The sequence below is a fragment of the Carcharhinus amblyrhynchos genome, chromosome 13 (assembly GCF_965287045.1).
Source record: "Carcharhinus amblyrhynchos chromosome 13, sCarAmb.v2.hapA, whole genome shotgun sequence".
Classification (NCBI taxonomy): Eukaryota; Metazoa; Chordata; class Chondrichthyes; order Carcharhiniformes; family Carcharhinidae; genus Carcharhinus; species Carcharhinus amblyrhynchos.
The window spans coordinates 17,072,363-17,095,827 of NC_137336.1; the positions used below are offsets into that span (position 1 = coordinate 17,072,363).

At 40.8% G+C, this 23,465-nt stretch overlaps 1 protein-coding gene across 6 annotated transcripts in view; it reads left to right on the forward strand.

The window, feature by feature from the left end:
- hmgxb3 (HMG box domain containing 3) overlaps positions 1–23,465 on the forward strand; it is a 66,491-nt gene that overhangs the window by 12,257 nt on the left and 30,769 nt on the right. For all 6 annotated transcript variants that reach the window (XR_013888449.1, XR_013888450.1, XM_080201344.1 and 3 more), the window contains 10 exons: positions 834–1,466; positions 3,823–3,912; positions 5,754–5,900; positions 7,192–7,251; positions 8,102–8,478; positions 9,945–10,072; positions 12,269–12,370; positions 13,051–13,176; positions 15,236–15,336; positions 16,356–16,508. Coding sequence is in view for 4 of the 6 variants with exons in the window: in XM_080201344.1 (XP_080057470.1) it covers positions 834–1,466; positions 3,823–3,912; positions 5,754–5,900; positions 7,192–7,251; positions 8,102–8,478; positions 9,945–10,072; positions 12,269–12,370; positions 13,051–13,176; positions 15,236–15,336; positions 16,356–16,508 (1,917 nt within the window). In the remaining 2 variants the exon portion in view is untranslated. The remainder of the gene's footprint in view (positions 1–833; positions 1,467–3,822; positions 3,913–5,753; positions 5,901–7,191; positions 7,252–8,101; positions 8,479–9,944; positions 10,073–12,268; positions 12,371–13,050; positions 13,177–15,235; positions 15,337–16,355; positions 16,509–23,465) is intronic.

A 23,465-nucleotide genomic window follows, 5' to 3' on the forward strand; every position in this document is an offset into this window, starting at 1 on the left:
TGCTGGGGGAATGTGGGAGGAACGGGGACAAGTGAGTGGCCAAAGATAGTCTGGTCAGTTATCAGTACCTCAATTGGAATGATCAGGGGGAATAATGAGATTGAGGGGGTAGTTGCAGTTTGGGGAGTTTCTGTGGACAGTCAATTATGAATGAGTGGGAGCATAAAGGAATCATAGGAGAGAAATTAAGGGTATCTAGTTGTACTATTGAAGTCACTAAGATGACGGAGACTCCTGTTGCAGAGGATAAAGGAGATTTCAGTGAGGAACATGACTTTGAGAGGGCAGAGTACAAATATTTACATTTGGGCTGAATTAACTGGATTATATTTGTCCATATTAAAAGCTATATCTGGATTCACTTTGCAGAGATTTATTTCAACGGTTTATTGTTGTGCTGGTATCATACATCAGCAACACAAAGTATTGGATGTCTTCATCAGTACTTAAAGCAGAAATGCTGTACAAAATAGAAATGCTGCCATCAAAAAGAAATCCCAAATATGTCTGTTTCTTATTAAAATAAGCTGTATCTAATTAAAGAAAAATAACACTAGAGTTCTCAAAACTTTTGTCTTGGGTTGAAAGAACGACATCCTATTTAGCCTTCACTTTGCTTGATATCATCTGAGCCTCTAATTTTGACGCTCAACTTGCAAATGATTGCTCTTAAGTACCATTTTTCAGCTGCACTCTTAAACACGCTATTGGCATTAGGATAATTTATTTCTAGCAAAATTGGAGACCCTGCCTCTTTATATTGGTTTCTGAATTTAACCAGAATACTGTATAAATGAATCATGCTCACATTTTATTCTTTTCTCTTTCCACAGAGTGATAAGCTAATTAGCGCATCATCTGGTGTCCCTCCGGCTGATATTCCAGGATTCCGCAAAATTCTTCCTCGTTCCAGCTATATTATAATTCCCACTTCTAATTTATCTGGAGATGGAAATGGTCAGCAGCTGGCACAGTCTCCCACAGTGAAGAGTGGCGAAGGCAATGCCACCTGGCAGAGTCTTACCCATGACACTATACAAAGCCTCTTTACAGTCAGTAGTACGCTTACAGACTCTGGCCATATTGATAGTACTGAGGAGAGCATCGCTATTGATGGAATTACTGACGAAGCTTTCATTCACACTGAAACAATGCAGGAAATTGTTACATCAGAGATGCTATCTCAATTTTCCAATTCTGGAGATGATAAAGTGGCAGGAGAACTGGCCACCAGTGAGACTTCGTTAGAATTAACACATCCTTTTGACTCCCCTTGTGTTGTCATTGAAGGAACCTTGATAAATGCAGGCAGTGATGCCTTAGAAAGTGTTGGCACCTGCACCAGCCAGCAAACTGTGGAGGCTAATTCTGTGATCGCAGTATTATCAAATCAGAGCAAGCCAACAGGAGATCTCACTTCTCCTCATAAAGCTCTAGGACAGACTCTTGGTATTGATAACAAACAGGTAAGAAACTGAATTTGATTTTCCCACTCCTCGCATCTCAAATAACGTGCTGAGATTGCTGACCATGTTTTTAGATTGAAAGTGAGCCATAGGTGTGAGGACCAAGCAATAATGTCAAGGCACTTCGCAAGGAAAGTATAAAACAAAATATAACACCGATGCATAATAGCAGCAATGTGTACCAATGACAAGATAAACTGCAAAAACTTGCCAAAGCTCCTTCGATAACACCTTCCCACAGCCACTACCAGATACATGAGATCCCCCCCAAGCTTCTCACTGTCTTGACTTGGCAATACATTGTCGTTCCCTCACTATTGCTGGGTCAAAATCCTGGAAATTCCCTGCCCCCCACCCCCATAACAGCACTGCAGGTGCACCTACACCAAATGAACTGCAGCACGTCATGAAGGCAGCTCATCACCACTTTCTGAATGGCAGTTAAGGATTGCCAATGAATGCTGGCCTAGTCTATAAATCCTGGTCTCGCCAAGGCTATGGGCCAAGTGCTGGTAAATGGGATTAGGTTAGAGGTCAGGCATTTCTCGCCTTTTGGTGCTTGATGGTTGAAGAGTCTCTTCTGTACAGTATGATTCTAGTCAGCGAATACCACATTCCTTGAAAGAATGTTGAAATAAGCCACTTCAAGTGTTATTAGAACAAATGACAAAAAGCTTGATTGAAGAGGTCCTCCATCAAACTGTCTTGATGGAGGAAAGGGCTAAAAAGGCACAGGTTTATGGGGGGAATTCCAGAACCTTGTGCTTGAACAGCTGAAAACACAGTCATCCATTGTAAGGCAATTAAAATGATCACAATGAGCAAAGGTACCTTGGAGAGTTGTGGTCTGGAAAATATTACAGAGATAAGATGGAGAAATCGTAGAATCTCTGTCGTGTGGAAGAATGCCATTTGACCTTTCGAGTCTGCCTCTGAGTCTCCAAAAGAGCATCTCACGCAGGCCCACTTCCCCGTCCTGTCTCCGTAATCCCACACATTTATCATGGCTAATATACCTCATCTCCATATGTGTGGACAGTGAACGGCAATTTAGTGTGGCCAGTGTATCTAACCTGCACATCTTTGGACTGTGGGAGGAAACTGGAGCACCCAGAGAAAACTCACACAGACTTGGCAGAACGTGCACAGTCCACACAGTCACCTAAGGTCGGAATTGAACCCAGGTCCCTGGTGCTGTGAGGTGACAGTGCTAACCATCATGGAGGAGTTTGACAACAAAAATGAATAAAACTCAGCTCTTGCTTAACAGAGAGCTAGGATAGGCCAGCAAGAATGGGCAATGGATGAACGGGATTTAATGTGAATTAGGACATCAGAACTTTGGATGATCTCAAGTTTAATGGAAGGTTAAAAGCGCATTGGAATAATCAGGTTTAGCACCAAAGACATTGTCAGAGAGGCAGCCTTAGTGATACCCTAGGTATGTGGGTGAAAGCTCAACGGTGAGCCAGATATGCCACCATGATTATAAGAACAACCTTAGACAGTTGCCAGAGAGAGGAATGGAGCAGAAATTGAGTAGGGATAAAGGCAATGGCTGCAGTATGCCTTGTATTTAGTGAAAGGAAATGTCTGTTTATTTAATACTGGATGTTGGACAAGCAGTGTGCCTGCCAATTGAGAGACAGTGGTGAGGAAGGTCTGAGTTGGTCAGTGTACATGTGGAAATTGATGTAGTGTTGGATGATATTGCACCCGCGGTTTATGATTAATTTAGAGAGAATTTTCCAAAAAACGTTCTTGTACAGTTCTTTTTGTGTGCCTGGGTTGCGTCTGCAATTGGTTGTTGCATTTTCCTACAATGTAACAGTGACTTCACTTCACTATTACTTCAGTGGTTGTCAAGCGCATTGTAATGTCCTGAACTCATTAAAAGATGCTGAATGAATGGAAGATTTGTCTTTTCATATAAATTCTTATTTTCATGTAGCCAAAGTGACAGGATAACATATGTGCTTGATAGGCTTTCCTGCACCTTTTTACCCTTCGTTTTCTAGAACATGCAGGGTTGGAATTTATTTAACAGTACAGAAAATTGAGCCTCAGTTCTTTAGTGGAGTAAATTGGGGCTCAAAGGAATATATGTGACATTTGTACTGCATATTTTGACACAATTTGTGCTGCAGGCACATTGCTAGACTGGAATTTAGAAAGGGAAGCTATAGGGATTTTAAAGGTTTGTGAGCCAAATTCAGGAAGAAAGCTTTTTAAACTGGTCTACTTCCCCAAAGAGAGCATGAATGTTTGATGAAAATTAGTGAAATTATTATTTTAATAATCCTTGTTTCTATGCCTTCACAAAGAAGTGACAGCATGAATAAATTTTCTGCTTTAGGACTTGGGAGAAAACATTCCAGCATCAACCACCCAGTTCCTAATGTTACCATTAACGAGCAAACAATCATCAACAGCTCCAGCAAAAAAGGTCAGAAATTGAATTAACCTGCAGCTTGGTTCAACAATATTTAAATACAAAGTCTGTAATGACCTTTGCCAGATCATCCTTTTATATTTTGCAGTTTTTAAAGTATGGTTTCTCTTATGGCAGCAGCCTCTGTCAATGCATGTTGTTCCTTTTACCACTGGGAAACTGTTATACTGCATTTAAATGATCTGCCCTTGTTTGTGTTTACTGGTATAAGCATCTTGTGACATGGCTATCAGATGTCACTTAACTGAGACTACCCTCATACTAGGATATTAGTTTGTTGTATGCTTATGGAGAATATCTAAATGCAGCTATAACTAGAAAATTCTAATGGGCTAGTTTTTCTTGATAATTTATATATAATTACATAGAATATGCAGCTCAGAAACAGGCCACTTATTCTGTGTCGGTTGATGTTTGGCACAACTCACCTTCAATTCCATTTGCCTCATCTCATCCTGTCAACATATCTTTTTATTCCCTTTTCCCGTGTTCACTAATCTTGTTTCCTTTTGAAATTATCAAAGCTATTTGGCTTACACCAATTCCTGTGTTGTGACTTGTACGTTTGAACAAATGTCCGTGCTGCATTTCACTTTCCTCTTTCTAGTACCTTTACTATCTGTGTATTCATTCCAATTCTTAAATGAAGTGTATACTGTAAAAACATGGCATTTAAAAGCATTTTTCTAAACATGTACTTTAACCAAAACAAAGCAATTGAAACAACTACTTTTTTCTTACCTTGTGAGGCATAGCTATTCTACAAAATTGTAACCATGTGTCCTTCCCAGATAAAAATAAATAATAACTCCTGGTAGCATATCAGCACATTAGATGCTTGTCAGTGGATTCAGCATCCTTTTATTCAAGCATATATATATATCCTATTTTTTTTAAATCTCTGCTCCTTGATTTGTGAGATTGAGGAAAAGTATATGTTTGACAATGACTTTTAGTCTCATAAAGTCTTCTAACGAGGTCACTTATGCAGTTTTCAGTGCATTTACTCTTCTTGGTCCATGGTTGGTGTAAACAGCTTCACTGTGGGGGAAGGACACCAGCTTGTGAGTTTTTAATGCTACTACTGATGAAGGTTCAATGTCCGAAATACAATTTGTCCATTTGGTCCCCAAAAACTGACATGTTGAGCATTTCTAACATTTTCTGGGGTGCTTTTTCTGATTTTAGTCTGTAGAATTTTCTGCTCTGATTTATTTTCTCAGCATCTAGTTTCAGTGGTTCAGTATGACTAGAAATGGTTATTGAGTTGTAAGCGGAATAACAGAATGGTGACAGCACAGGAGGATGTTCAGCTATTGTCTGTCTGCTTGTTCTCAGCAAGAGCCAGTCCCCAGTTCCTCACCATAGTCCTGCATATTCTTCCTTATCAGATAATAGTCTGATTCCCTTTGCAGATAATCTAATTCCCTTTTGAATATTGTGATTCAACCTACTGGAAGACCTTTTGGGAAAATGCTGTGTTAAAGACGGAATCATTCTAAGACAGTCTTGAAAATTCAATTTGTAAAGACTTTCACAGTCTAAGTCTATTTTTCTATTTTTTCTTGTTACCAGAATTAGTATTGTTGCAAGGTGGATGTAACTAATTTGTTCAACAAGCTGTTGGGAGATAACATATTTAAGTAAATGTATATTCATGTGCAATCATACACACAACTTTGTTTAGAAGAAAGTTTACATAGAGCAGGAATGAGACTTCCAGTCACCCTGTGGCTTAGCACATTTATTTTTGCATTTGGAAATGTCCTAAGGAAATTACTGTGAATGTTTGAAACTATTAGTCATGTTTTCAAATCTTCTTTTGTTTTGTGCAGTCCATCTTTGCCCAGAAGACGACCTACACACGAAGAGGCCGTGGCAGTTGTCCTAATCCAAGCTGTTTATTTACCTATGTCACGAGGCACAAGCCTCCACAGTGTCCAAATTGTGGAAAGTGGCTGGGAGGGAAATGGATTCCAAAGGTAATTTAGTAACATATTTAACAATTTTACTCCAACAGAGATTTAGGAACATCTGGGAGTAAACAAAAGCTGATTTCAATGAAAATGGCCATCTTTGAAACTGGACTGTGATAAACTTTTGGTAAACCAGAAGTTTCCTTATATATGATGAACTTAGATTAATTGTTTAGGCTAAAGCTGAGAGAATTCATGAAGTATGAACATCTTGTTCCTTCATCACAAATTTCTCTCCAGCTCTGAGCATTCATTCATTTAAGATCAAGTTTATCCAACCTTCTTGCGTGGAGGTCCAGATTTCCATTTATTTGTTACTCAATGGGAAAACGAACAGATTTCTGAAATTGAAGGGTTGGCACAATATTAAACATGAACTTCAAAAATTGTTAAGATCTGGAGAATAGAAACAACTTGAAGAGCAAAAACAAAGCAATGTCATAAACATATTGTCTCTCTCCTGCTCCTCACTCCACCTCTCTCTTTCTCTTGCACTACCTTTCTCTCCCTCCACTCACACAAACTTTCTCTCTACTCTCTCTCTCTCTCCTACTCCACCTCCGTCCCACAGCATCTCTCTCCCCTGGGATCCTCAGCCCCCTCTTTCTCTGCCTTGGGCCCCATAGCCTCTTCTCTCTCCCACAAGCCCCCAAACCCTGGGCTACTCAACCTCATCCACCCACTTCCCCTCCTCCCAGCCTCTCCTCGCTCCCCACATGCCCTGCAGGATCTTTCTTTTTATCAAGCACCCAGCAGCCTTCTCAATCTGACTCCACTTTTGAAATCCACTCTTTCTTCCTGAGTACACTAGCTGACATTGGTATTTGCTGATCCTCCAATCACAGACAGTTTCTTTCCCACATTGCTGCTGATTAGCTCACCAGTATGGAGAAATGAGACAGGCCTATGGTTGGAGTAGCAGCACCTTTGAAAATCATCCACTCTACTTACCTGCACTTTGAAAATCATCTCTGTGGGCCACATTGAGAGGCTTTGCAGGCTGCATCCGGGCTGTAGGTTGGACAAGCTTGCTTTAGATAATTGTAAAGTTTACTTGGAGTACTTCCCTATGGTTCATCTTATGTGATTGTTAATTCACCAGAGTGTGATGGGGTGATGGAGAAAACACACCTCATAAAGCATCTAATTCTTTTAATTTTACTAAACTTCTAAAAATGGTTTGAGATGAAGCTGATGCAATGTTTAAGTAACTTGTATTTTTAAGAAATCCTGTTTTGCTCTTTGAGAAATCCTGACGTGGACTATCAGAGTTTTGACTTTGTTTTGTTTATGACAGGGCAAGGATGTGCAGGTCTTAAATGTACGTGTGGAATGTAACCAAGAGAAGCAAAGCAAGGTATATTGCAAGGTGTATTAATCATCCTATTTCTTATCAAAATGTTTTTTTTCCCCTACCAAAATTGTTTGTATAAATATGATTATTTCAAATTCAGAAATTTGTAACCAGCAACTGAAAGTTTTTCAGGTTTCAAATTCCACTCTTGAACACATCAGTGAAACTTTTGATATTGATCATTCGTGGCAATGGGAGGTGGGAAAATTGAACGACTCAAATGTATCGGGTTCAAAAACTTATCACTGTTTGAAGGATTTGGGAACTTTTGAACTTCACAAAATGGAGGAACCCTTTCTAATTTTGTGTGGCTTTAAAAGGAAATTTCATGCTCTAGGGACAGCTTGCTCTTAAATTTAAATAGAATCACGATCATTATTAATTTCCTTTTGTGTTTCAGTGCCAGAGCGAAGAACAGCTTGAAGATTAATTTCCCTGGTTAAAAATAAAAACAGCCAAGTAACTTTTATGTGCCAAGCTGTTCTGAAGTCTCAACATTTCCATTGTAGTTAAATATGAGATATGTTTTACTAGGTTAAAGCTAATAAATGTGCTACAATGACAGTTTTGTTACAGAAAATTGCAATAGCTAGCACAATTTCTTTTATCTTGTACTTTGTTGGTAATTTAGGTCACCATAAGACTGCCTGATGTTCATACAGGAATTAGAAACTGAACACATATTTAGTGCCTTATCACATTTTCCATTTTAAACAATTGAACAAAATTCTTTGTTTCAATATGCTCTATTGCTAACTTTCCTGGAAAATTGGTTGTCAAGGAAAAGCAAGCTGATAATACAAATCGATTTTGCCTGGCAAGCTCTCAAAGCTTATTTTCTCTATATGGACAGGAAACAGCAGATATGTCTATCAGCACGAAGGACACAGCTCAGTCCAGTTTGGAAAGTTCACAGGCAGTAACTCAGCTTCTAAGCGTAGCTTCAGCAGATCAAAGAGAGGAGGAACAACAGCCAGTGCAAACTAATTGGCAGCAGACTATACATGTTGACCCCAATGAGCCAACTACAACAGCGCCCACAGTTCAAACGGAGGAACAGGTCCTTCCAGTGCATTTTTGCAATACAGCATTGACCAGTGAGCACACAGTGGAAGCACAGTCTGAAGATGTTGTAAAGGCACCTGAGGTTTTAAACCACCAAGCATCAGAAGCCACTAACAACACAATCAGTGGCTCCCGTGCAGTTAACAGTACAAGACCAGGATCAAGGTCAGTTTTTTTTAGTCAAATAAATGTAATGTCTTTCAGAACTTCTGTGATCAACAGTGATGGAAAGTTACGTCAGAATAAAATGAACACGTGGAAAGGTGGATGGAGGAGGGGGGGTGATTTTCAGCTGACATTCACTGTGGGCAAAAATGGCAACGCTGGTGAAAAATCCTGAGAAACCGTGGGAATGGGTGATGGAAAGAGATTCAATAATATTTTTCAAATTGGAATTGGATAAATACTTCGAAAGAAAAGTTGCAGGGATATGGGCAAAGAGCTAGGCAGTGGAACTGACTGGATTGCTGTTAGAGCTAGCACAGGCTGAGGAGGCTGAATGTCATTCAAGAATGTAGTATTTTATAATTCAATGAAATTGATCAATTATTGCTCCGAAATATCTTTCAGAGTTGCATTGTTACAAAGAGGATATTTTGCAGTTAAAAAAGCAATGTATTAACCCAAAGCAAGGTAACTGAAACTTCAAGTCAAGGCACTCAAACCTCACGTGGTCACTTTTATGTAGTGAACAAAGCAATATTTCTCTTCCCTGACCACCTTCTACAGACCAACACCCCCAGCTTCCCCCCCACCGCCCCCGCAACAATAAAAGTAAAGCCTCATCCATAAAGAGCAAATGCCAAGGATTGTCATCAATGTCCACTTGAATTTTTTTTTTGCTCTGCACGGCACAGTTAAATCTTATTATGCGGTACCTGAAGGGACCAACTAGTGCAAAGCTTGTGTGGGAACGTTTGAGTTGCTACACAGCATTGAGGTATACAAAATTGTGAGGGGTAGAGATATAGAGTAGACAGGGGGAATCTATTTCCCTTGGCAGAAAGTTCAAAAAGTTCAGGGGACGTGGATTAAAGCTAAGTGACATAAAGATTAGAGGGGAAATGAGGAAAAGCTTTCAGGCAGAGGGTGGTAGGTGTCTGGAGTTCATTGCCTGAGTTGGTGGGTAGAGATCCTATTCGCTTTTGAAAAGGTACCTGGATCTGCAGCTTAAGTCTTGTAAACTGCAGGGACCATGTGCAGAAAAATGTGAATTAGAAAAGGCACCTAATGTATTTGGGTCGACATGGACAAGATGGGCCGAATGCTCCCTTCTGTGTTGTTATCATTTCTCTATGCAATAATATCCCCTTCCTCTTCAAGCACCGTGTGCAGTATTGCTGCGAAATCAATGCAACTGTTGAACTAGTCGGGATTTAATTTATTGTTTGATTTTTAATGTGTTAGTATAAATTCCTTTCAACATTCTTTTTAAATAGGGGCCAGCCTTTTTTAAAAACAGTTTAATGACTGCATAAAGATAACGCACAGGAATTCCTGAAAATGTTAACCAGTGCACAGAAAAATGCACCCATGTAATTAAATTTGTTAGTTCATCTTAACATCTGGCGAGCGGCGTGAAAAGGAATGTATTTTACAAAGCACGTGCTTCTTATCTCTCTCCTATGCAGTGTCTCTCGACAAGGTTTACAAGTACGACAAAGAAACAGAGCCAGAGGACGAGCCAAATCCAGCTTAATGACTGGTGCTGCTCGATCACGGCCACGTGTTATCCTGCCAGCAACCCCATCTAATGCAGGTTAGTGTAGTGATATAAAAATTATCAAATAAAATTTGATCGGGCATGTGCCTAAAGTTTGATCCAAAAAGTTAGGTTCAAAAGAGTAAAGAAGCAGAGAAGTTTAGAGAGGCAGTACCAGAGCTCAGGACCCTGCCAGCTGAAGACACAGTTGGTGGAGTGATTAAAATTGGGGATCTCAAGGGACTAGAATTGAAGATGCATAGATATCTTGGTGTCATATCAAAGGTTATTGCGTAAAATAAAAACTGATGGTGTTGGGGGTAACATTGGCATAGATTGAAGATTGGCTGGCTAGCAGGCAATAGCTTTGGCACAAATAGATCTTTTTCTGGTTGACAGAATGGATGTGCCACATGGCTCAGTGATAGGGCCTCAACTTTTTACAATTTATTTTAATGACTTGGATAAAGAGACTTTTGGGGTATAGTTGGTAAATTTGCTGACAAGACAAAGATAGGTAGGAAAGTAAATGGAGATGGCATAAGGAGGCCACAAAAGGTCATAGATTAAGTCACTGGGCAAATGGAGTATAATGTGGGCAAATATGAAATTATCCATTTTGACAGGAAAAATAAAGTAGCTTATTATCTAAATGGTGAGAGATTACAGAGCTCTGAGGTGTGGAGGGAACTGGGTGGCCTGATTCATGCATTATAAACAGCTAGTATACAGGTACAGTAAGTAATTAGGAAAGCTAATAGATGTTATTGTTTATTATGAAGTGAATTATTACAAAAGTTAAGGTGGTTATGTTTCAATTATATAGGGTATTGGTGAGGCCACATTTGCAGTATTGTGTACAGTATTGGTCTCATTTAAGGAAAATGTAAATGTGTTAGAAGCAGTTCAGATAAGGGTTCCTGGTCTAATACCTGGAATGGATGGATTGTCTTATCAGAAAGGTTGGAGAGATTAGATGTGTATCTACTAGAGTTTAAAAGAATAAGAGGCAACTTTTAAGATTCTGTGGGATATAGACAGGGTGGATGTGAAGAGGATATTTCCTTTTGTCGGAGAACCTAGAACGAGAGGTCACTGTTTAAAATAAGGGGTCACTTGTTCAAGACAGATGAGGGGAAATGTTTTTTCTCAGAGGATCATGAACCTCTGGAATCACTTCCTGAAAAGGCAGCGGAAGCAGAAACTGAATATTTTCAAGGTAGGGCTAGATAGATTGTTGATGAACAAGTGGGTTAAAGGTTCTTGGGGGTAAGAAGGAATGCGGGGTTGAAGTTGCAATGGATCAGTCATGATCTTTTTGGATAGTGGAGCAGGCTGCAGGGGCTGAGCGGCTGAGGGACTGTTCCTAAAATTCATATGTGGCCTGCTTTAGATTAATTCACTAACAGTTTGTGGTTTATTTTTTGATCTGTAAATGTATAGTGAGTACCTACAACCCTCTGCTCTTTCCCAACAGATTGTCAAATGTTTCCCCAACAAGTATATCTAATTCTCTTTTTTACATTGAATGTGCTTCCATCAATCTTTCATACAGTGAATTCTGAATCAAGCTATCATTTAAAAACAATTCTTCACATCCTCCTTTAGCTTTTTGCCAGTTGAGGTCTGTGCTCTCTGTTTATTGGCACTCCTGCCAGTGGACACTATTTCATCTCATTTACCAGTTTCAAATCCAGTCATAAGTTTGAATTCCTCCTTTCAATCTTCCAATATACGTATGTGCTCAAGAAGAATAAACCCAAATTCTCTAGAATCTTTTAAAGTTCCTTTCTTCTGGTACACCTCCTCTAAGCACTGTGCAAGGTCTTGACATTATTCCTCATAGTATCATAGAATCCCAACAGTAAAGAAGGAGGCCATTCAGCCTATCAAGCCAGCACTTACAACAATCCCACCGAGGCCCTAGCCACAATAGCCCACGTATTTACCCTGCAAGTACCCCTGACACCAAGAAGCAATGGCCAATCAACCTAACTCGCACATCTTTGGAGTGTGGGAGGAAACCGGAGCATCCAGAGGAAATCCATGCAGACATGGGGGAAATATGCAAACTCCACACACACAGTGAGCCGAGGCTGGAATTGAACCCAGATCCCTGGTGCTGTGAGGCAGCAGTGCTAACCACTGTGCCGCTACGCTGTCCCGAAAATTAATGTTAAATTGTAGTACTCAAAAATCAACACACTAAGGAAGACTTGTTGATTATATTCTAATATGTTTTGATTTGTGTAGCTCCACAGTCTGGGGTCACCTATATTCGAGTGGTCACAATGCCCGTCAATCAAGCAGACCCAGTAGATTCCTCTGCGTCTTCAGCAAACACCAAAGCCACAGGTATGGAAATATTTGGGCAATTGTTGTGAAATATGTAGCATATTATTTTCCAATAACTTGTGATCATAAAACTCTCAGCACCATTCATTCTCAGATACCATGAGCTGACAAAGACACAAAACAAGTGCCACTTATAATTTTGTGTCAGAAAACCGCCTCTGATGGAAAACTGACTCAAGTTCAGATTTTTGCAGAGTCTTTACGGAAAATGTTTTCCTGTCCAATTAGAGCTAGCAGCAAATGATGAAAGTTTGCACTTTTACTTCCAGTATTATTAATGATTTTAATAGGATTGGAAATGGTTGCCATCTGAGCCTACGATGCTCCATCAGTTATGAATCTGATATGTTGTTCAGCTTATTTTATTTATTTTAAATCATGAAAGATCACTCTGGAGATGAGGAAATATCCATGCCTTACATGTTAACACACTGATTATGGACAGGAAGGGACCATATATTCTGTCCTTAACAAATGCCATAGGATTAGGATGAAAATGTAAATTTAAACCAACTGTCAACTGCCTTCTAGATGCCAGTTATGCAGAGAGCTTGGAGTTTGTCATCTGCATGTTCTCTCACTAGAAACGGTTTGCTTGGGACCCATCAAAAGATAGCATTATAAAAAATAATCTTACTGACTCTGCTGGAAGGATGCTAAAAACTGTTATTCCTTTTTAGCTAGAGGTTCCTCTACAAAGAGCTTGATGGGTTCCCCTCCTCCATCAGGCCTGAAACCTAGCACCTTAAAGCAACTGGGGCATTCTGTTTTACATCCGAATTATGAAGATGGAGAAGAGCAGGCAAGTTTGCAAATTTGCTAAAATGGATGCTTTTAATTTTTGTGGCTTTAAAGTGACTTGGATAAACATGCAGGTAAAGGAAATGGACTCATTTTGGTTGAAGCCCCTGCATTTTTTCTGATTCATTTAAAATGACAGTTGGAGAGAGGACGTGGATGTATCACATTGCTGATGCAATTCCAATCAGTAGCACTTCCAATTACCAGGAAACCTATTTGGGAGGCAACCTGTCTCAGAAAGGCAGAGCTGACTTTGGTTTCAAATATTAGGGCAGAATTCAGTGTCACAACACAATAACTGCTGTCCATTCATAATTAGCCACAGTCCACAAGGGGCCATAGGCATCCCTATTTGTTCACTGCAATTCTGTCCTGGTGCCATTTCTCCCTCTGTTCCATTTCTGATGTACACCTAATCCAATCCTTCTATGATCCGGCCTGTTCTCTTCAGATGTTTCACCTTCTAAGGTCACCAACATCAAACTCTCACTCCTCCTTTTCCAATGGTTGTACTTTCTCAATTTCTTGCTTTGCAACTTTAGATTTTAACTGCCAAAGTCCTCTCAAGTCACAAAAGTAGAAAGCCGAAAAGCCAAAGATCTCTCTGGTAACTCTTCTTTGTAAGGTTTCTTTGTGGTTTAGGAGAAGTATTGTTACTTTTCCAGGCTCCACCAAGAATCCTTGGGTGCCTCTGATCCTGACCCCACCCTTCCCCCCCACCCCCATACTAGCCTTATGCCAAAGGCAAACCCCTCCCTGAAGCCCCCAGTAATAACCTTATGCTAATGGCACCATCATCCTAAGGACTAATTTTCCACTCTCATCCTGACCTATGGAGTCCACCCCACCCCACCCCAACCCTGCTGCGGAGATGCCGGTGTTGGACTGGGGTGGACACAGTAAGATGTCTCAACACCAGGTTAATGTCTAACAGGTTTATTTGGAATCATGAGCTTTCAGAACATTGCTCTCCCATCAGGTGAGTGGGACCTCACTCACCCAATGAAGAAAGAACACCTGAAAGTTTGTAATTACAAATAACCCTGTTGGACTTTAATCAGGTGCGTGAGACTTCTTCCTGCTGGCTTCAGAGAGCAGGAAGCGCTCCACTATTCAAATAAGACCTCAAGTTAAAATGGTGTTGTCTTCCACAAATCTTCCGCAAGGATGCTTCCTGTCTTTGATCCATTTACAACCTTAATATGACCCAAGTTAAAATCAGGATATTATCTCAATTATACACGCAGCACACGATTGTATAATGTTACTTCAATTCAAAATGAACATTAATAAAAGTTGTAACCAAACTAAATATCATTTAGTACCACACTTAATTATGTTGTTTTTAAGCTTCCAATTGAACATCTATTCCTGCTGAGCAGTTCATTGTTGACTTTAAAATAGTTTCAAACTGTCGCTTCTCTATCCTTTAGTTATGCTGGCAGACTGCTACTTTGTGTCCTGCACTTATTTTACTGAGGGTCAAAGCCATAAGCTTTACTCATGTTCATGTTTATACTGTTTGAAGGATAAACTAATTCAAAGGCTTTAAATTTGTTTATTTTCATAGATTTTTGTTAGGTAAGTATGAGATTAAAGGGTTTTTTAATAGTTTACTTTGAAATAAATATAAAAATAAATTAATCATATAATCAGTGTAGACTTAAAAAAAAACTGAATGAATGCTTCCCTCGCAAGGATGTCAAGCAATTGGAAAAATTGGCATTGAGAAAACTGAAGATGAATCTTGATCTGACTGAGCTTTTTTGTCATTTTGAGGAACTTTTGGTGTTCCTTAACATTGACTTTTTGTTCTAGTCATTGAATAGGTGGTGCAGTACTGTACAGCTGTAATGCCTTCCAAAAAATTGGAATTTTTCCCCAACGTAGCGACATTGGCAGATTGCCTAAGAAATAATGAACACGGAGAACCGACTTAAATTTAAAACAAGACTCTATTTCAATTTGTGGGTTCAGCATCCTGCTGGAGGAGCTTAAAGTCAGCTGTTTGTAACTTTGCTTTTATAAAGAATAGCTCTGTTTTTCTCCTTTGCTTATAGGCAGGATTAAAAATTGCAACGGAGAATGGGTCACCGCAAACCAGTGCAGTTTCAGTCAAATCTGTGTGTCTGACTTTTCCAAAAACAAACAAAGCAAGCGCCTTTGTAAGTATCATACGCACAATGAAAGAGGATTCAAATTTTGTTTCAAATATTCTGTAGTTTTTTTGACCACAATCATTTTTTTCCTCATTAACAGCATCCGGCCATCATCGTCCAAAGTGTGGTTCTGTTATCATTTGTGTCTTTTAAAAAAAGAATCCCCACCTAAATGACAGATTTGACTTCCAGTTGGGCAGTGTCACAGCCCCAGTTAAAGGGTCTGAAGCTGATGCTCTGTGGTGGCTGTGAGGAGTCAACCCCTGACTTGAGGAAGCTTGATCTTATCCCAGGGAAGGACTTCAGCTTGAGGGGGTGAAGAGAAAGCAGCCCTGCTTCTAGTGGCCCACAAGCAAAGACACTTTCCTTCCACCCAAATCTTTCCCAGTGTCCATTAAGCTGTCGAGTTTTCTGGAAAGGTTAGCTGGCCAGGGTTAAATTTGCAAAGTGAGTTCAATCTCAGTCTGCCATCCTTGTTGAAATGTTAAAATTGCCAGTCAGTCTCTGAGGAGTGGGTTGGTTGCCCTCCTTCTGTCCCGCCCACATTAAACTTGGAAATGAGCAAGTTGGGTTTTTGAAGTTTAAAAATTTTAACATCTGATGTGCCCCGAGCTCATCATTTAAGGGGTTTAAATTCATCCCTGTCTCTGCTGGGTAGAATAATAGAACTAGAGGAAAGTCAGAGATGTGGTGAGTAATCAGAAGGCGATTTTTATTTCTTTACGGGCAATGTAGTCGTCTATTCAACAACTCCACTTGAAGGCACAGCTGGCATCAGCAGCACACTATGTGGAAGAAACCAAATATGGGCCTTTGGCCTATTGTACATGGCAGAGTACCTAGGATTCCATTGGTGCTGTGTTTCTTTACATCTTGCAACATGTTTATCATTTTATGACTCATGAGCTTTTGGATTCTCTTCCCTTGAGGTAATCCTGAGTGGAGTAAATAACTTCTTATGAAACCTTCATTATTTAAATTTCTGTTTCTGGCATGTTATGCCAATAGTTTGATGTGTTCTTAAGGACCTAGGTTTGGCAACGTGCCGTGGTAAAGGACGATGCAAAAATCCCAAATGTTCTTATGTCTACATGAACCGATACAAACCAGGAATCTGTCCAAAGTGTGGCTATGACTTCACAAGAGACAAACAGGAAATAAAGCCATCAAAACCAGTTGTGAGTACCATTTCTAAAAATATAGTGTCTAGTAACAACGTTCAAAAAGTAATGGGAATAAGATATTGAGTCCCATAAGCTTCTTTGAACATCAGTAACCTAACTGCATAAACCTGGCTTTGCTCTGGAACCTGCTGTACTCTATAGATCTCATCTGACCAGAGTCAGAAGGTCATGCAAGAAAGGAACAGCTGGATTTCAAGGTAAATACTTAGAAGTGAAGTGTCAGTCCAACTCAGTAGTTACTCCATCAGAAGTTACAACTTATTGTGATTCTTGCTGGACAAAGTCCAGACACCATTAGGCTGTTAACTGCATTTGGCTTATTAGTATATCTAATAAACAGTGATGGGTAACTTAGGCTAGGGAGTGAGCTGCATGCAAGGCCTCCCTTTCTACTGGGCCACAAGCTTGAAATCAGCAATGTGCACTATCCATGACCCCAAGAAAAAGATTAAATACATTTAATACTCATGGACTATTTCATAATGAGTTACAGAAAATGCTAAATTATTCATTTGTAATGAATAAATGAATCAACTTCAAATGGAAGAACTATTTACGTTCACCTTATGTATATTTCAATTTACTGCGATTGTCAAAGCTAGTGCCAATGATAACTAAACATTAAACGTTTCTTAATTACACAGACGTGCTTTAAATATTGATTTTATTTTTATTCATATTTCTTTACATTTTTATTGATAAACCTGACTGCTCCAATAACATTTATTACTGCAGTTATTAAAAACTAAGAAGAAAATCTTACAGTTATCAATAAATTGTAAAATATTTAAAGATAAATGGGAAAAACAAATAAAATACTCATCTACCAATTGCTCCGACCACAGTCTGACTCTGTGCGCACGTATGCTTTTATCTCCTGGCTTGGCTTTCAGCCTCCCTGTTCCCTATGCCTTTTTATCTCCAAGCTCTGCTCTTGTCCTCACTCTCTGCTGCTCCCTTTTATCTCCAGGCTCCGCTTTCAGCCCCCCTCTTTCTCACACCCTCTTATCTCCAGGTTCTACTCTTATTCTCATGTTCTTTTGCCCTCCTGGCTCCACACTCTTCTCTTGCAGGTCCAGCGCTCACTATTAACAACAGAACATTTGCAGGCCACAGTCAGAACCCTGATGGGCTGCAGGTTGCCCTTCCCTGTAATAAAGCATGCTCTCTGGTTGATTCTAAAACATAAAATGGTGAACTACCCCAGATGCACTCAAGGAATTTATTACCAATCTGATATATGCTAGTCTGGCCCAATGTAAATGAAAATGAAAATCCCCCATTAAAATCACTCTACATCTCAACATGTCAGAAGGCATGGGTAGAGTTAAGGAATTGCAAAGGTGAAAAGACCCTGATAGGAATTATGTACAGGCTTCCTAACAGTAGTCAGGATGTGGGGCAGAAAATAAATCAGGAGATAGAAAAGGCATATAAAAAAGGCAATATTACAGTAATCATGAGGGACTTCAATATGCAGGAGGACTGGGCAAATCAGGTAGTTAGTGGGTCCCAAAAAAAGGAATTTGTGGAATGTCTAAGAGAAAGTTTTTTGGAGCAGCTTGTGACCAAGCTTACTAGGGAACAGGCAATTCTGGATTTGGTGATGTGTAATGAGGCAGACTTGATTAGGGAACGCTAGGTGAAGGAACCCTTAGGGAGCAGTGACCGCAATATGATAGAATTTACTCTGCAGTTTGAGAGGGTGAAACTGGGATCAGATGTGATGGTATTACAATTAAATAAAAGTAAGTACAAAGACATGAGGGAGGAACTGGCCAGAGTCGATTGGAAAGGGAAGACAGATTGACCACTCTCTGGCTGAAGAAATGCATCCTCACCTCTATTTTAAAGGATCATCGCTTTAGCCTGAGGTTGCGCCCTCTGGTTCTGGTTTTTCCTCCGAGTGGAAACATCCTCTCCACGTCCATTTCATCCAGGCCTCGCAGTATTTTATAAGTTTCAATAAGATCCCCCCTCATCCTTCTGAAGTCTAACGAGTACAGACCCAGAGTCCTCAACTGTCCCTCATATGACAAGTTCTTCATTCCAGTGATCATTCTTGTGAACCTCCTCTGGACCCTTTCCAAGACCAGCACATTCTTCGTTAGATATGGGACTTAAAACTGCTCACAGTACTCCAAATGGGGTCTGACCAGAGCCTTATAAGGCTCAGCAGTACATCCCTGCTCTTGTATTCTAGCCCTCTCAACATGAATGCTCACATTGCATTTGCCTTCCTAACTGCCAAATGAACCTGCACGTTAACCTTAAGAGAATCTTGTGCAGTGACTTCCAAGTCCTTCTGTGTTTCTGATTTCCTAAGCATTTCTGTATTTAGAAAATAGTGTATGCTTCCATTCCTCCTTCCAAAGTGCATAACCTCACACTTTTCCACATTGTATTCCATCTGCCACTTCTTTGCTCACTCTCTTCCGCACTCTTTCTAATTTAAAAATATCCTTTCTATAACAGGATAGCCAGAACTGTACACAGTATTTGAAGTGTAGCATTACCAATGTCTTGTACAACTTCAACAAGACGTCCTAACTCTTGTATTCAATGTTCTGACCAATGAAACCAAGCATGTTGAATGATTTCTTCACCACTCTGTCCACCTGTGACTCCACTTTCAAGGAACTATGAACCTGTACCCCTAGATTTCTTTGTTCTGTAACTCCCCCCAATCTCTACCTGTTCTATCCACCAAAATGAGTCACCTCAGTTTATCTAAATTAAACTCCATCTGTCATTCGTCAGCCCACTGGTCCAATTAATCAAGATCCTGTTGCTATCCAAGATAACCTTCTTCACTGTCCACTATGCACCAATCTTGGTGTCATCTGCAAACTTACTAACCATGCCTCCTATATGCTCATTCATTGTAATGGATAAAGGCAGGAGAATAGGATGAGAAAAATACCAGCCATGATTAAATGGCAGAGCAGACTCGTGGGGCCAAGTGACGTAATTCTGCCCCTATGTCTTATGGTCTTGTGTATGCCATACATCACTTTGCGTGTGCTGGGTGGGCCTATACCATAACACCCATTACAGTCCTAAATCCTTTCTATTTCTCAATTGATAGAGAATTAGTTTGTATTCATCTTGATATTTTCTGGCTTTTTAATACGATTCAACATTTTCCCAGTATTAAGCTAGGTTTGCAATTCAACCCCAAGTCTGTCTTGACCATTAAGAATACACTCGATAACTGGTTTTCTGATGCAGTTGTGTGTTTTTGTGCCAAAATCCTGTTGCATCATTTTTCCCCCTTTGTGTGATTTGGGTATCACAGGAAAGGTCAATTCCTAATTGCCCTTGGGAAGTGCCACCTCAAACTGCTACAGTTCATGAAAATCAGTTTTTGGTAACAGTTTTGCCACAGCTGGATTTCTGGCCCATCTCAGAAAGGTAGATGAAAGAGTAACTTCATTGCAGTGTTAATGTAAGCCTACTTGTGACTAATAAATTTTAAAAGTTCACCATGTTGCTGTGACTCTGGCATCACAAGTAGGCTAGACCAGATAAGGATGGTGGATTTCCTTTTGCTTTAGGTGGGAGGTGGAGTCTCAATCAGTTGGGTTATTTGTTCTGGATTATTATCAAATGCATATGTAAGGAGGAAGAGGGTAGTTAAAGAAAGGGTGGTTCCACTCGAGGGCAGTGGAGGGAATTTGTGCGTGGAGCTAGATGAGGTGGGTGAGGTCCTTAGCGAGTACTTTGCATCAGTATTCACAAAGGAGAAGAATGTGGTGGATGGTAAGTGTAGAAAGGAGGAAGTTGACATTCTAGGACATGTTGAGATAAAAAGGGAGGAGGTATTGGAGGTTTTGAAAGTCATTAAGGTGGACAAATGGCCAGGCCAGATAGGATCTATCCCAGAATACTGAGAGAGGCAAGGGAAGAAATTACTGCGATCTTGGCTAAAATCTTTGTGCCCTGTTTAGCCACAGGCGAGGTCCGAGAGGATTGGAGAGTAGCTAACATTGTTCCTCTATTTAAGAAGGACGGAAAAGACAATCCAGGAAATCATAGGCTTCTGAGCCTTACATCAGTGATGGGGATAAGAACATAAGAACATAAGAAATAGGAGCAGGAGTAGGCCATCTGGCCCTTCGAGCCTGCCCCGCCATTCAATAAGATCATGGCTGATCTGTCGTGGCTCAGTTCCACTTTCCCGCCCTCTCCCCATAACCCTTAATCCCCTCTCTTATCAAAAACCCATCAACCCGCTTCTTAAAAATATTTAGCGAGGCAGCCTCCACCACTTCAACGGGCAGAGAATTCCAGAGATTCACCACCCTTTGAGTGAAGAAGTTCCTCCTCAACTCCGTTCTGAACCGCCCCCCCCTTTATCTTGAGGCTGTGCCCCCTAGTCCTACTGTCTTTTTTGAGCGGGAAGAGTCTTTCCACCTCTATCCTATCCATCCCATTCATCATCTTATACGTCTCAATGAGATCTCCCCTCATTCTTCTAAACTCTAACGAGTACAAGCCTAGTTTATTCAGCCTCTCCTCATAGCTCAACCCCCTCAACTCCGGTATCAGCCTAGTAAACCTCCTCTGCACTCCCTCCAAGGCCAAAATATCCTTGCGCAGGTGCGGCGCCCAAAACTGCACACAGTACTCCAGCTGCGGCCTCACCAATGCCCTATACAGCTGCAGCAAGACCTCCCTACTTTTATATTCAATCCCCCTCACTATGAAGGCCAGCATCCCATTCGCCTTCCTGACCACCTGCTGCACCTGCAGGCTGGGTTTTTGCGACTCATGCACAAGGACCCCGAGGTCCCTCTGCACCGTCGCCTGCTGCAGTTTTTCGCCCCGTAAGTAATAGTCCTTCCTACCATTCTTCCTACCAAAGTGGACCACCTCACACTTGCCAACATTAAATTCCATTTGCCATTTCCTGGCCCATTCGCCCAGCCTATCTAGATCCTTCTGCAGACTCTCCACACCCTCCGCACAATTTGCCTTTCCCCCAATCTTGGTGTCATCAGCAAATTTCGACACCCTACACTCGGTTCCCTCCTCCAGATCATCTATATAAATGGTAAATAGCTGAGGCCCCAGCACCGACCCCTGGGGCACCCCACTAGTCACCAACCGCCAATCCGAATAGCACCCATTGACCCCCACTCTCTGCCTCCTATTTGACAACCAATCCTCTATCCACGCTAACACCCTACCCCCAACTCCATGTCCTCTGACCTTCTGCAGTAACCTCTTGTGAGGTACCTTATCAAACGCCTTCTGAAAATCCAGAAAGACCTGTTTTGGGACAGGATGTACTTTCATCTAGAAGAGTATAGGCTTGTTAGTGATGGGCAGTGAGGGGGAGGTTTATCTCACAAACTTGAGTTTTTTGAGGAAGTGGTGAAAAAAAGATTGCTCTGACCTAGTCAGTGGATGTTGTATACTTCAGTAAATCCTTCGATAAGGTTCGTCATGGCAGGTTGATACAGAAGGTGAAGTCCTGTGGGATCTGAGGTGAGTTGGTAAGATGGATACAAAACTGGTTTGGGCATAGAAAGCAGAGAGTAGCAGTGCAAGGGTACTTTTTTAACAGGAGGTCTGTGATGATGGGTGTTCCACAAGCATCAGTGCTGGGGCCTCTGTTGTTTGTAATATATATATAAATGATTTGGAGGAAAATGTAGGTGGTCTGATCAGTAAATTTGTAGTTGATAGAAAAATTGGGGGAGTAGCATACAGTGAGGAAGATTGTCTGAGGATACAGCAGAATATAAATTAGCTGGAGGCTTGGGCTGAAAGATGGCAGATGGAATTTAACCTGGACAAATGTGAGGTGAAGGTCTACTGCAGTAGGAAAATATGTAGTAAATGGTGAGCCCTTAGAAATATTAGCAAACAGAGGGATCTAGGCATGCAGATCCACAATTCCCTGAAGGCAGCAACTCAGGTGAATACGATGGTCAAGAAGGCTTATGGCGTGCTGGCCATCATCGGTTGAGGCATTGAGTAAATGAATTGGAAAATCATGTTCCACTGCATAAGACTTTGGTTAGGCCGCATTTGGAGTAATCTGTACAATTTTGGTCGCATCAATACTGGGAGGATGTTGATGCATTGATAAGTGTGCAGAAGAGATTTACCAAGATGTTGCCTGATTTGGAGGATATTGACTTTAAAGAAAGATTGAACAAACTTGGATTGTTTTCATTGGAGCGTCGGAAGATGAGGGAGGATCTGTTAGAGGTTCACAAGATTATAACAGGCTTGGATAGAGTGGATAGTCAGAGTCTTTTTCCCAGGGTCGAAGGGCCAATTACTCGGATATAGGTTGAAAATAAGGGGGAAGTTAAAAGAGATGTAAGGGGCAAGATTTTCATACAGAGGATGTAAGTGCCTGGAACGTGCTGTCAGAGGTGGTGTTGGAAGCAGATTCCTTAACAATGTTCAAGAGGATTCTGGATAGATACATGAATAGAGGGATACGGACCACGTAGAGGCAAGAAAATATTCAATTAGAAGGCATCTGTGTCAGCACAGATTTGGTGGGCTGAAGGGCCCGTTCCTGTGCTGTAGTGTTCTTTGTTCTTCTTTGCTACTTTAATTCATTTGCAAAACCCAAGTAAGTAGTCATTGAAAATTTCCTACCTTTCTTATCCAGCTAAAAGTCACTTGGGTCCTGCTATCCACAAAGTTAACTTGTCCTAAGCAGGTGGCAAGTTTATCTGTTCAAAAGGTGGGGTCCTTTACATGTCTTGTCCCATTGCTACATTTCACACCTGACTGCCATTTTGACTTGAAACAGAAAGCCCCTGCTGCTTTCCTGCCAAGCCCAGTCTGGGACAGGAAAGGCCAAAAAAGCTTAGCTATCCCATAGTCCCTAAAGGGCCAAGAGAAAAAGGAGAAAGAATGTGTATTCACAGTTTATTGAAGGTATCAAACTTCTTGCAGCATGAAGTGACAATAATTTGTAGG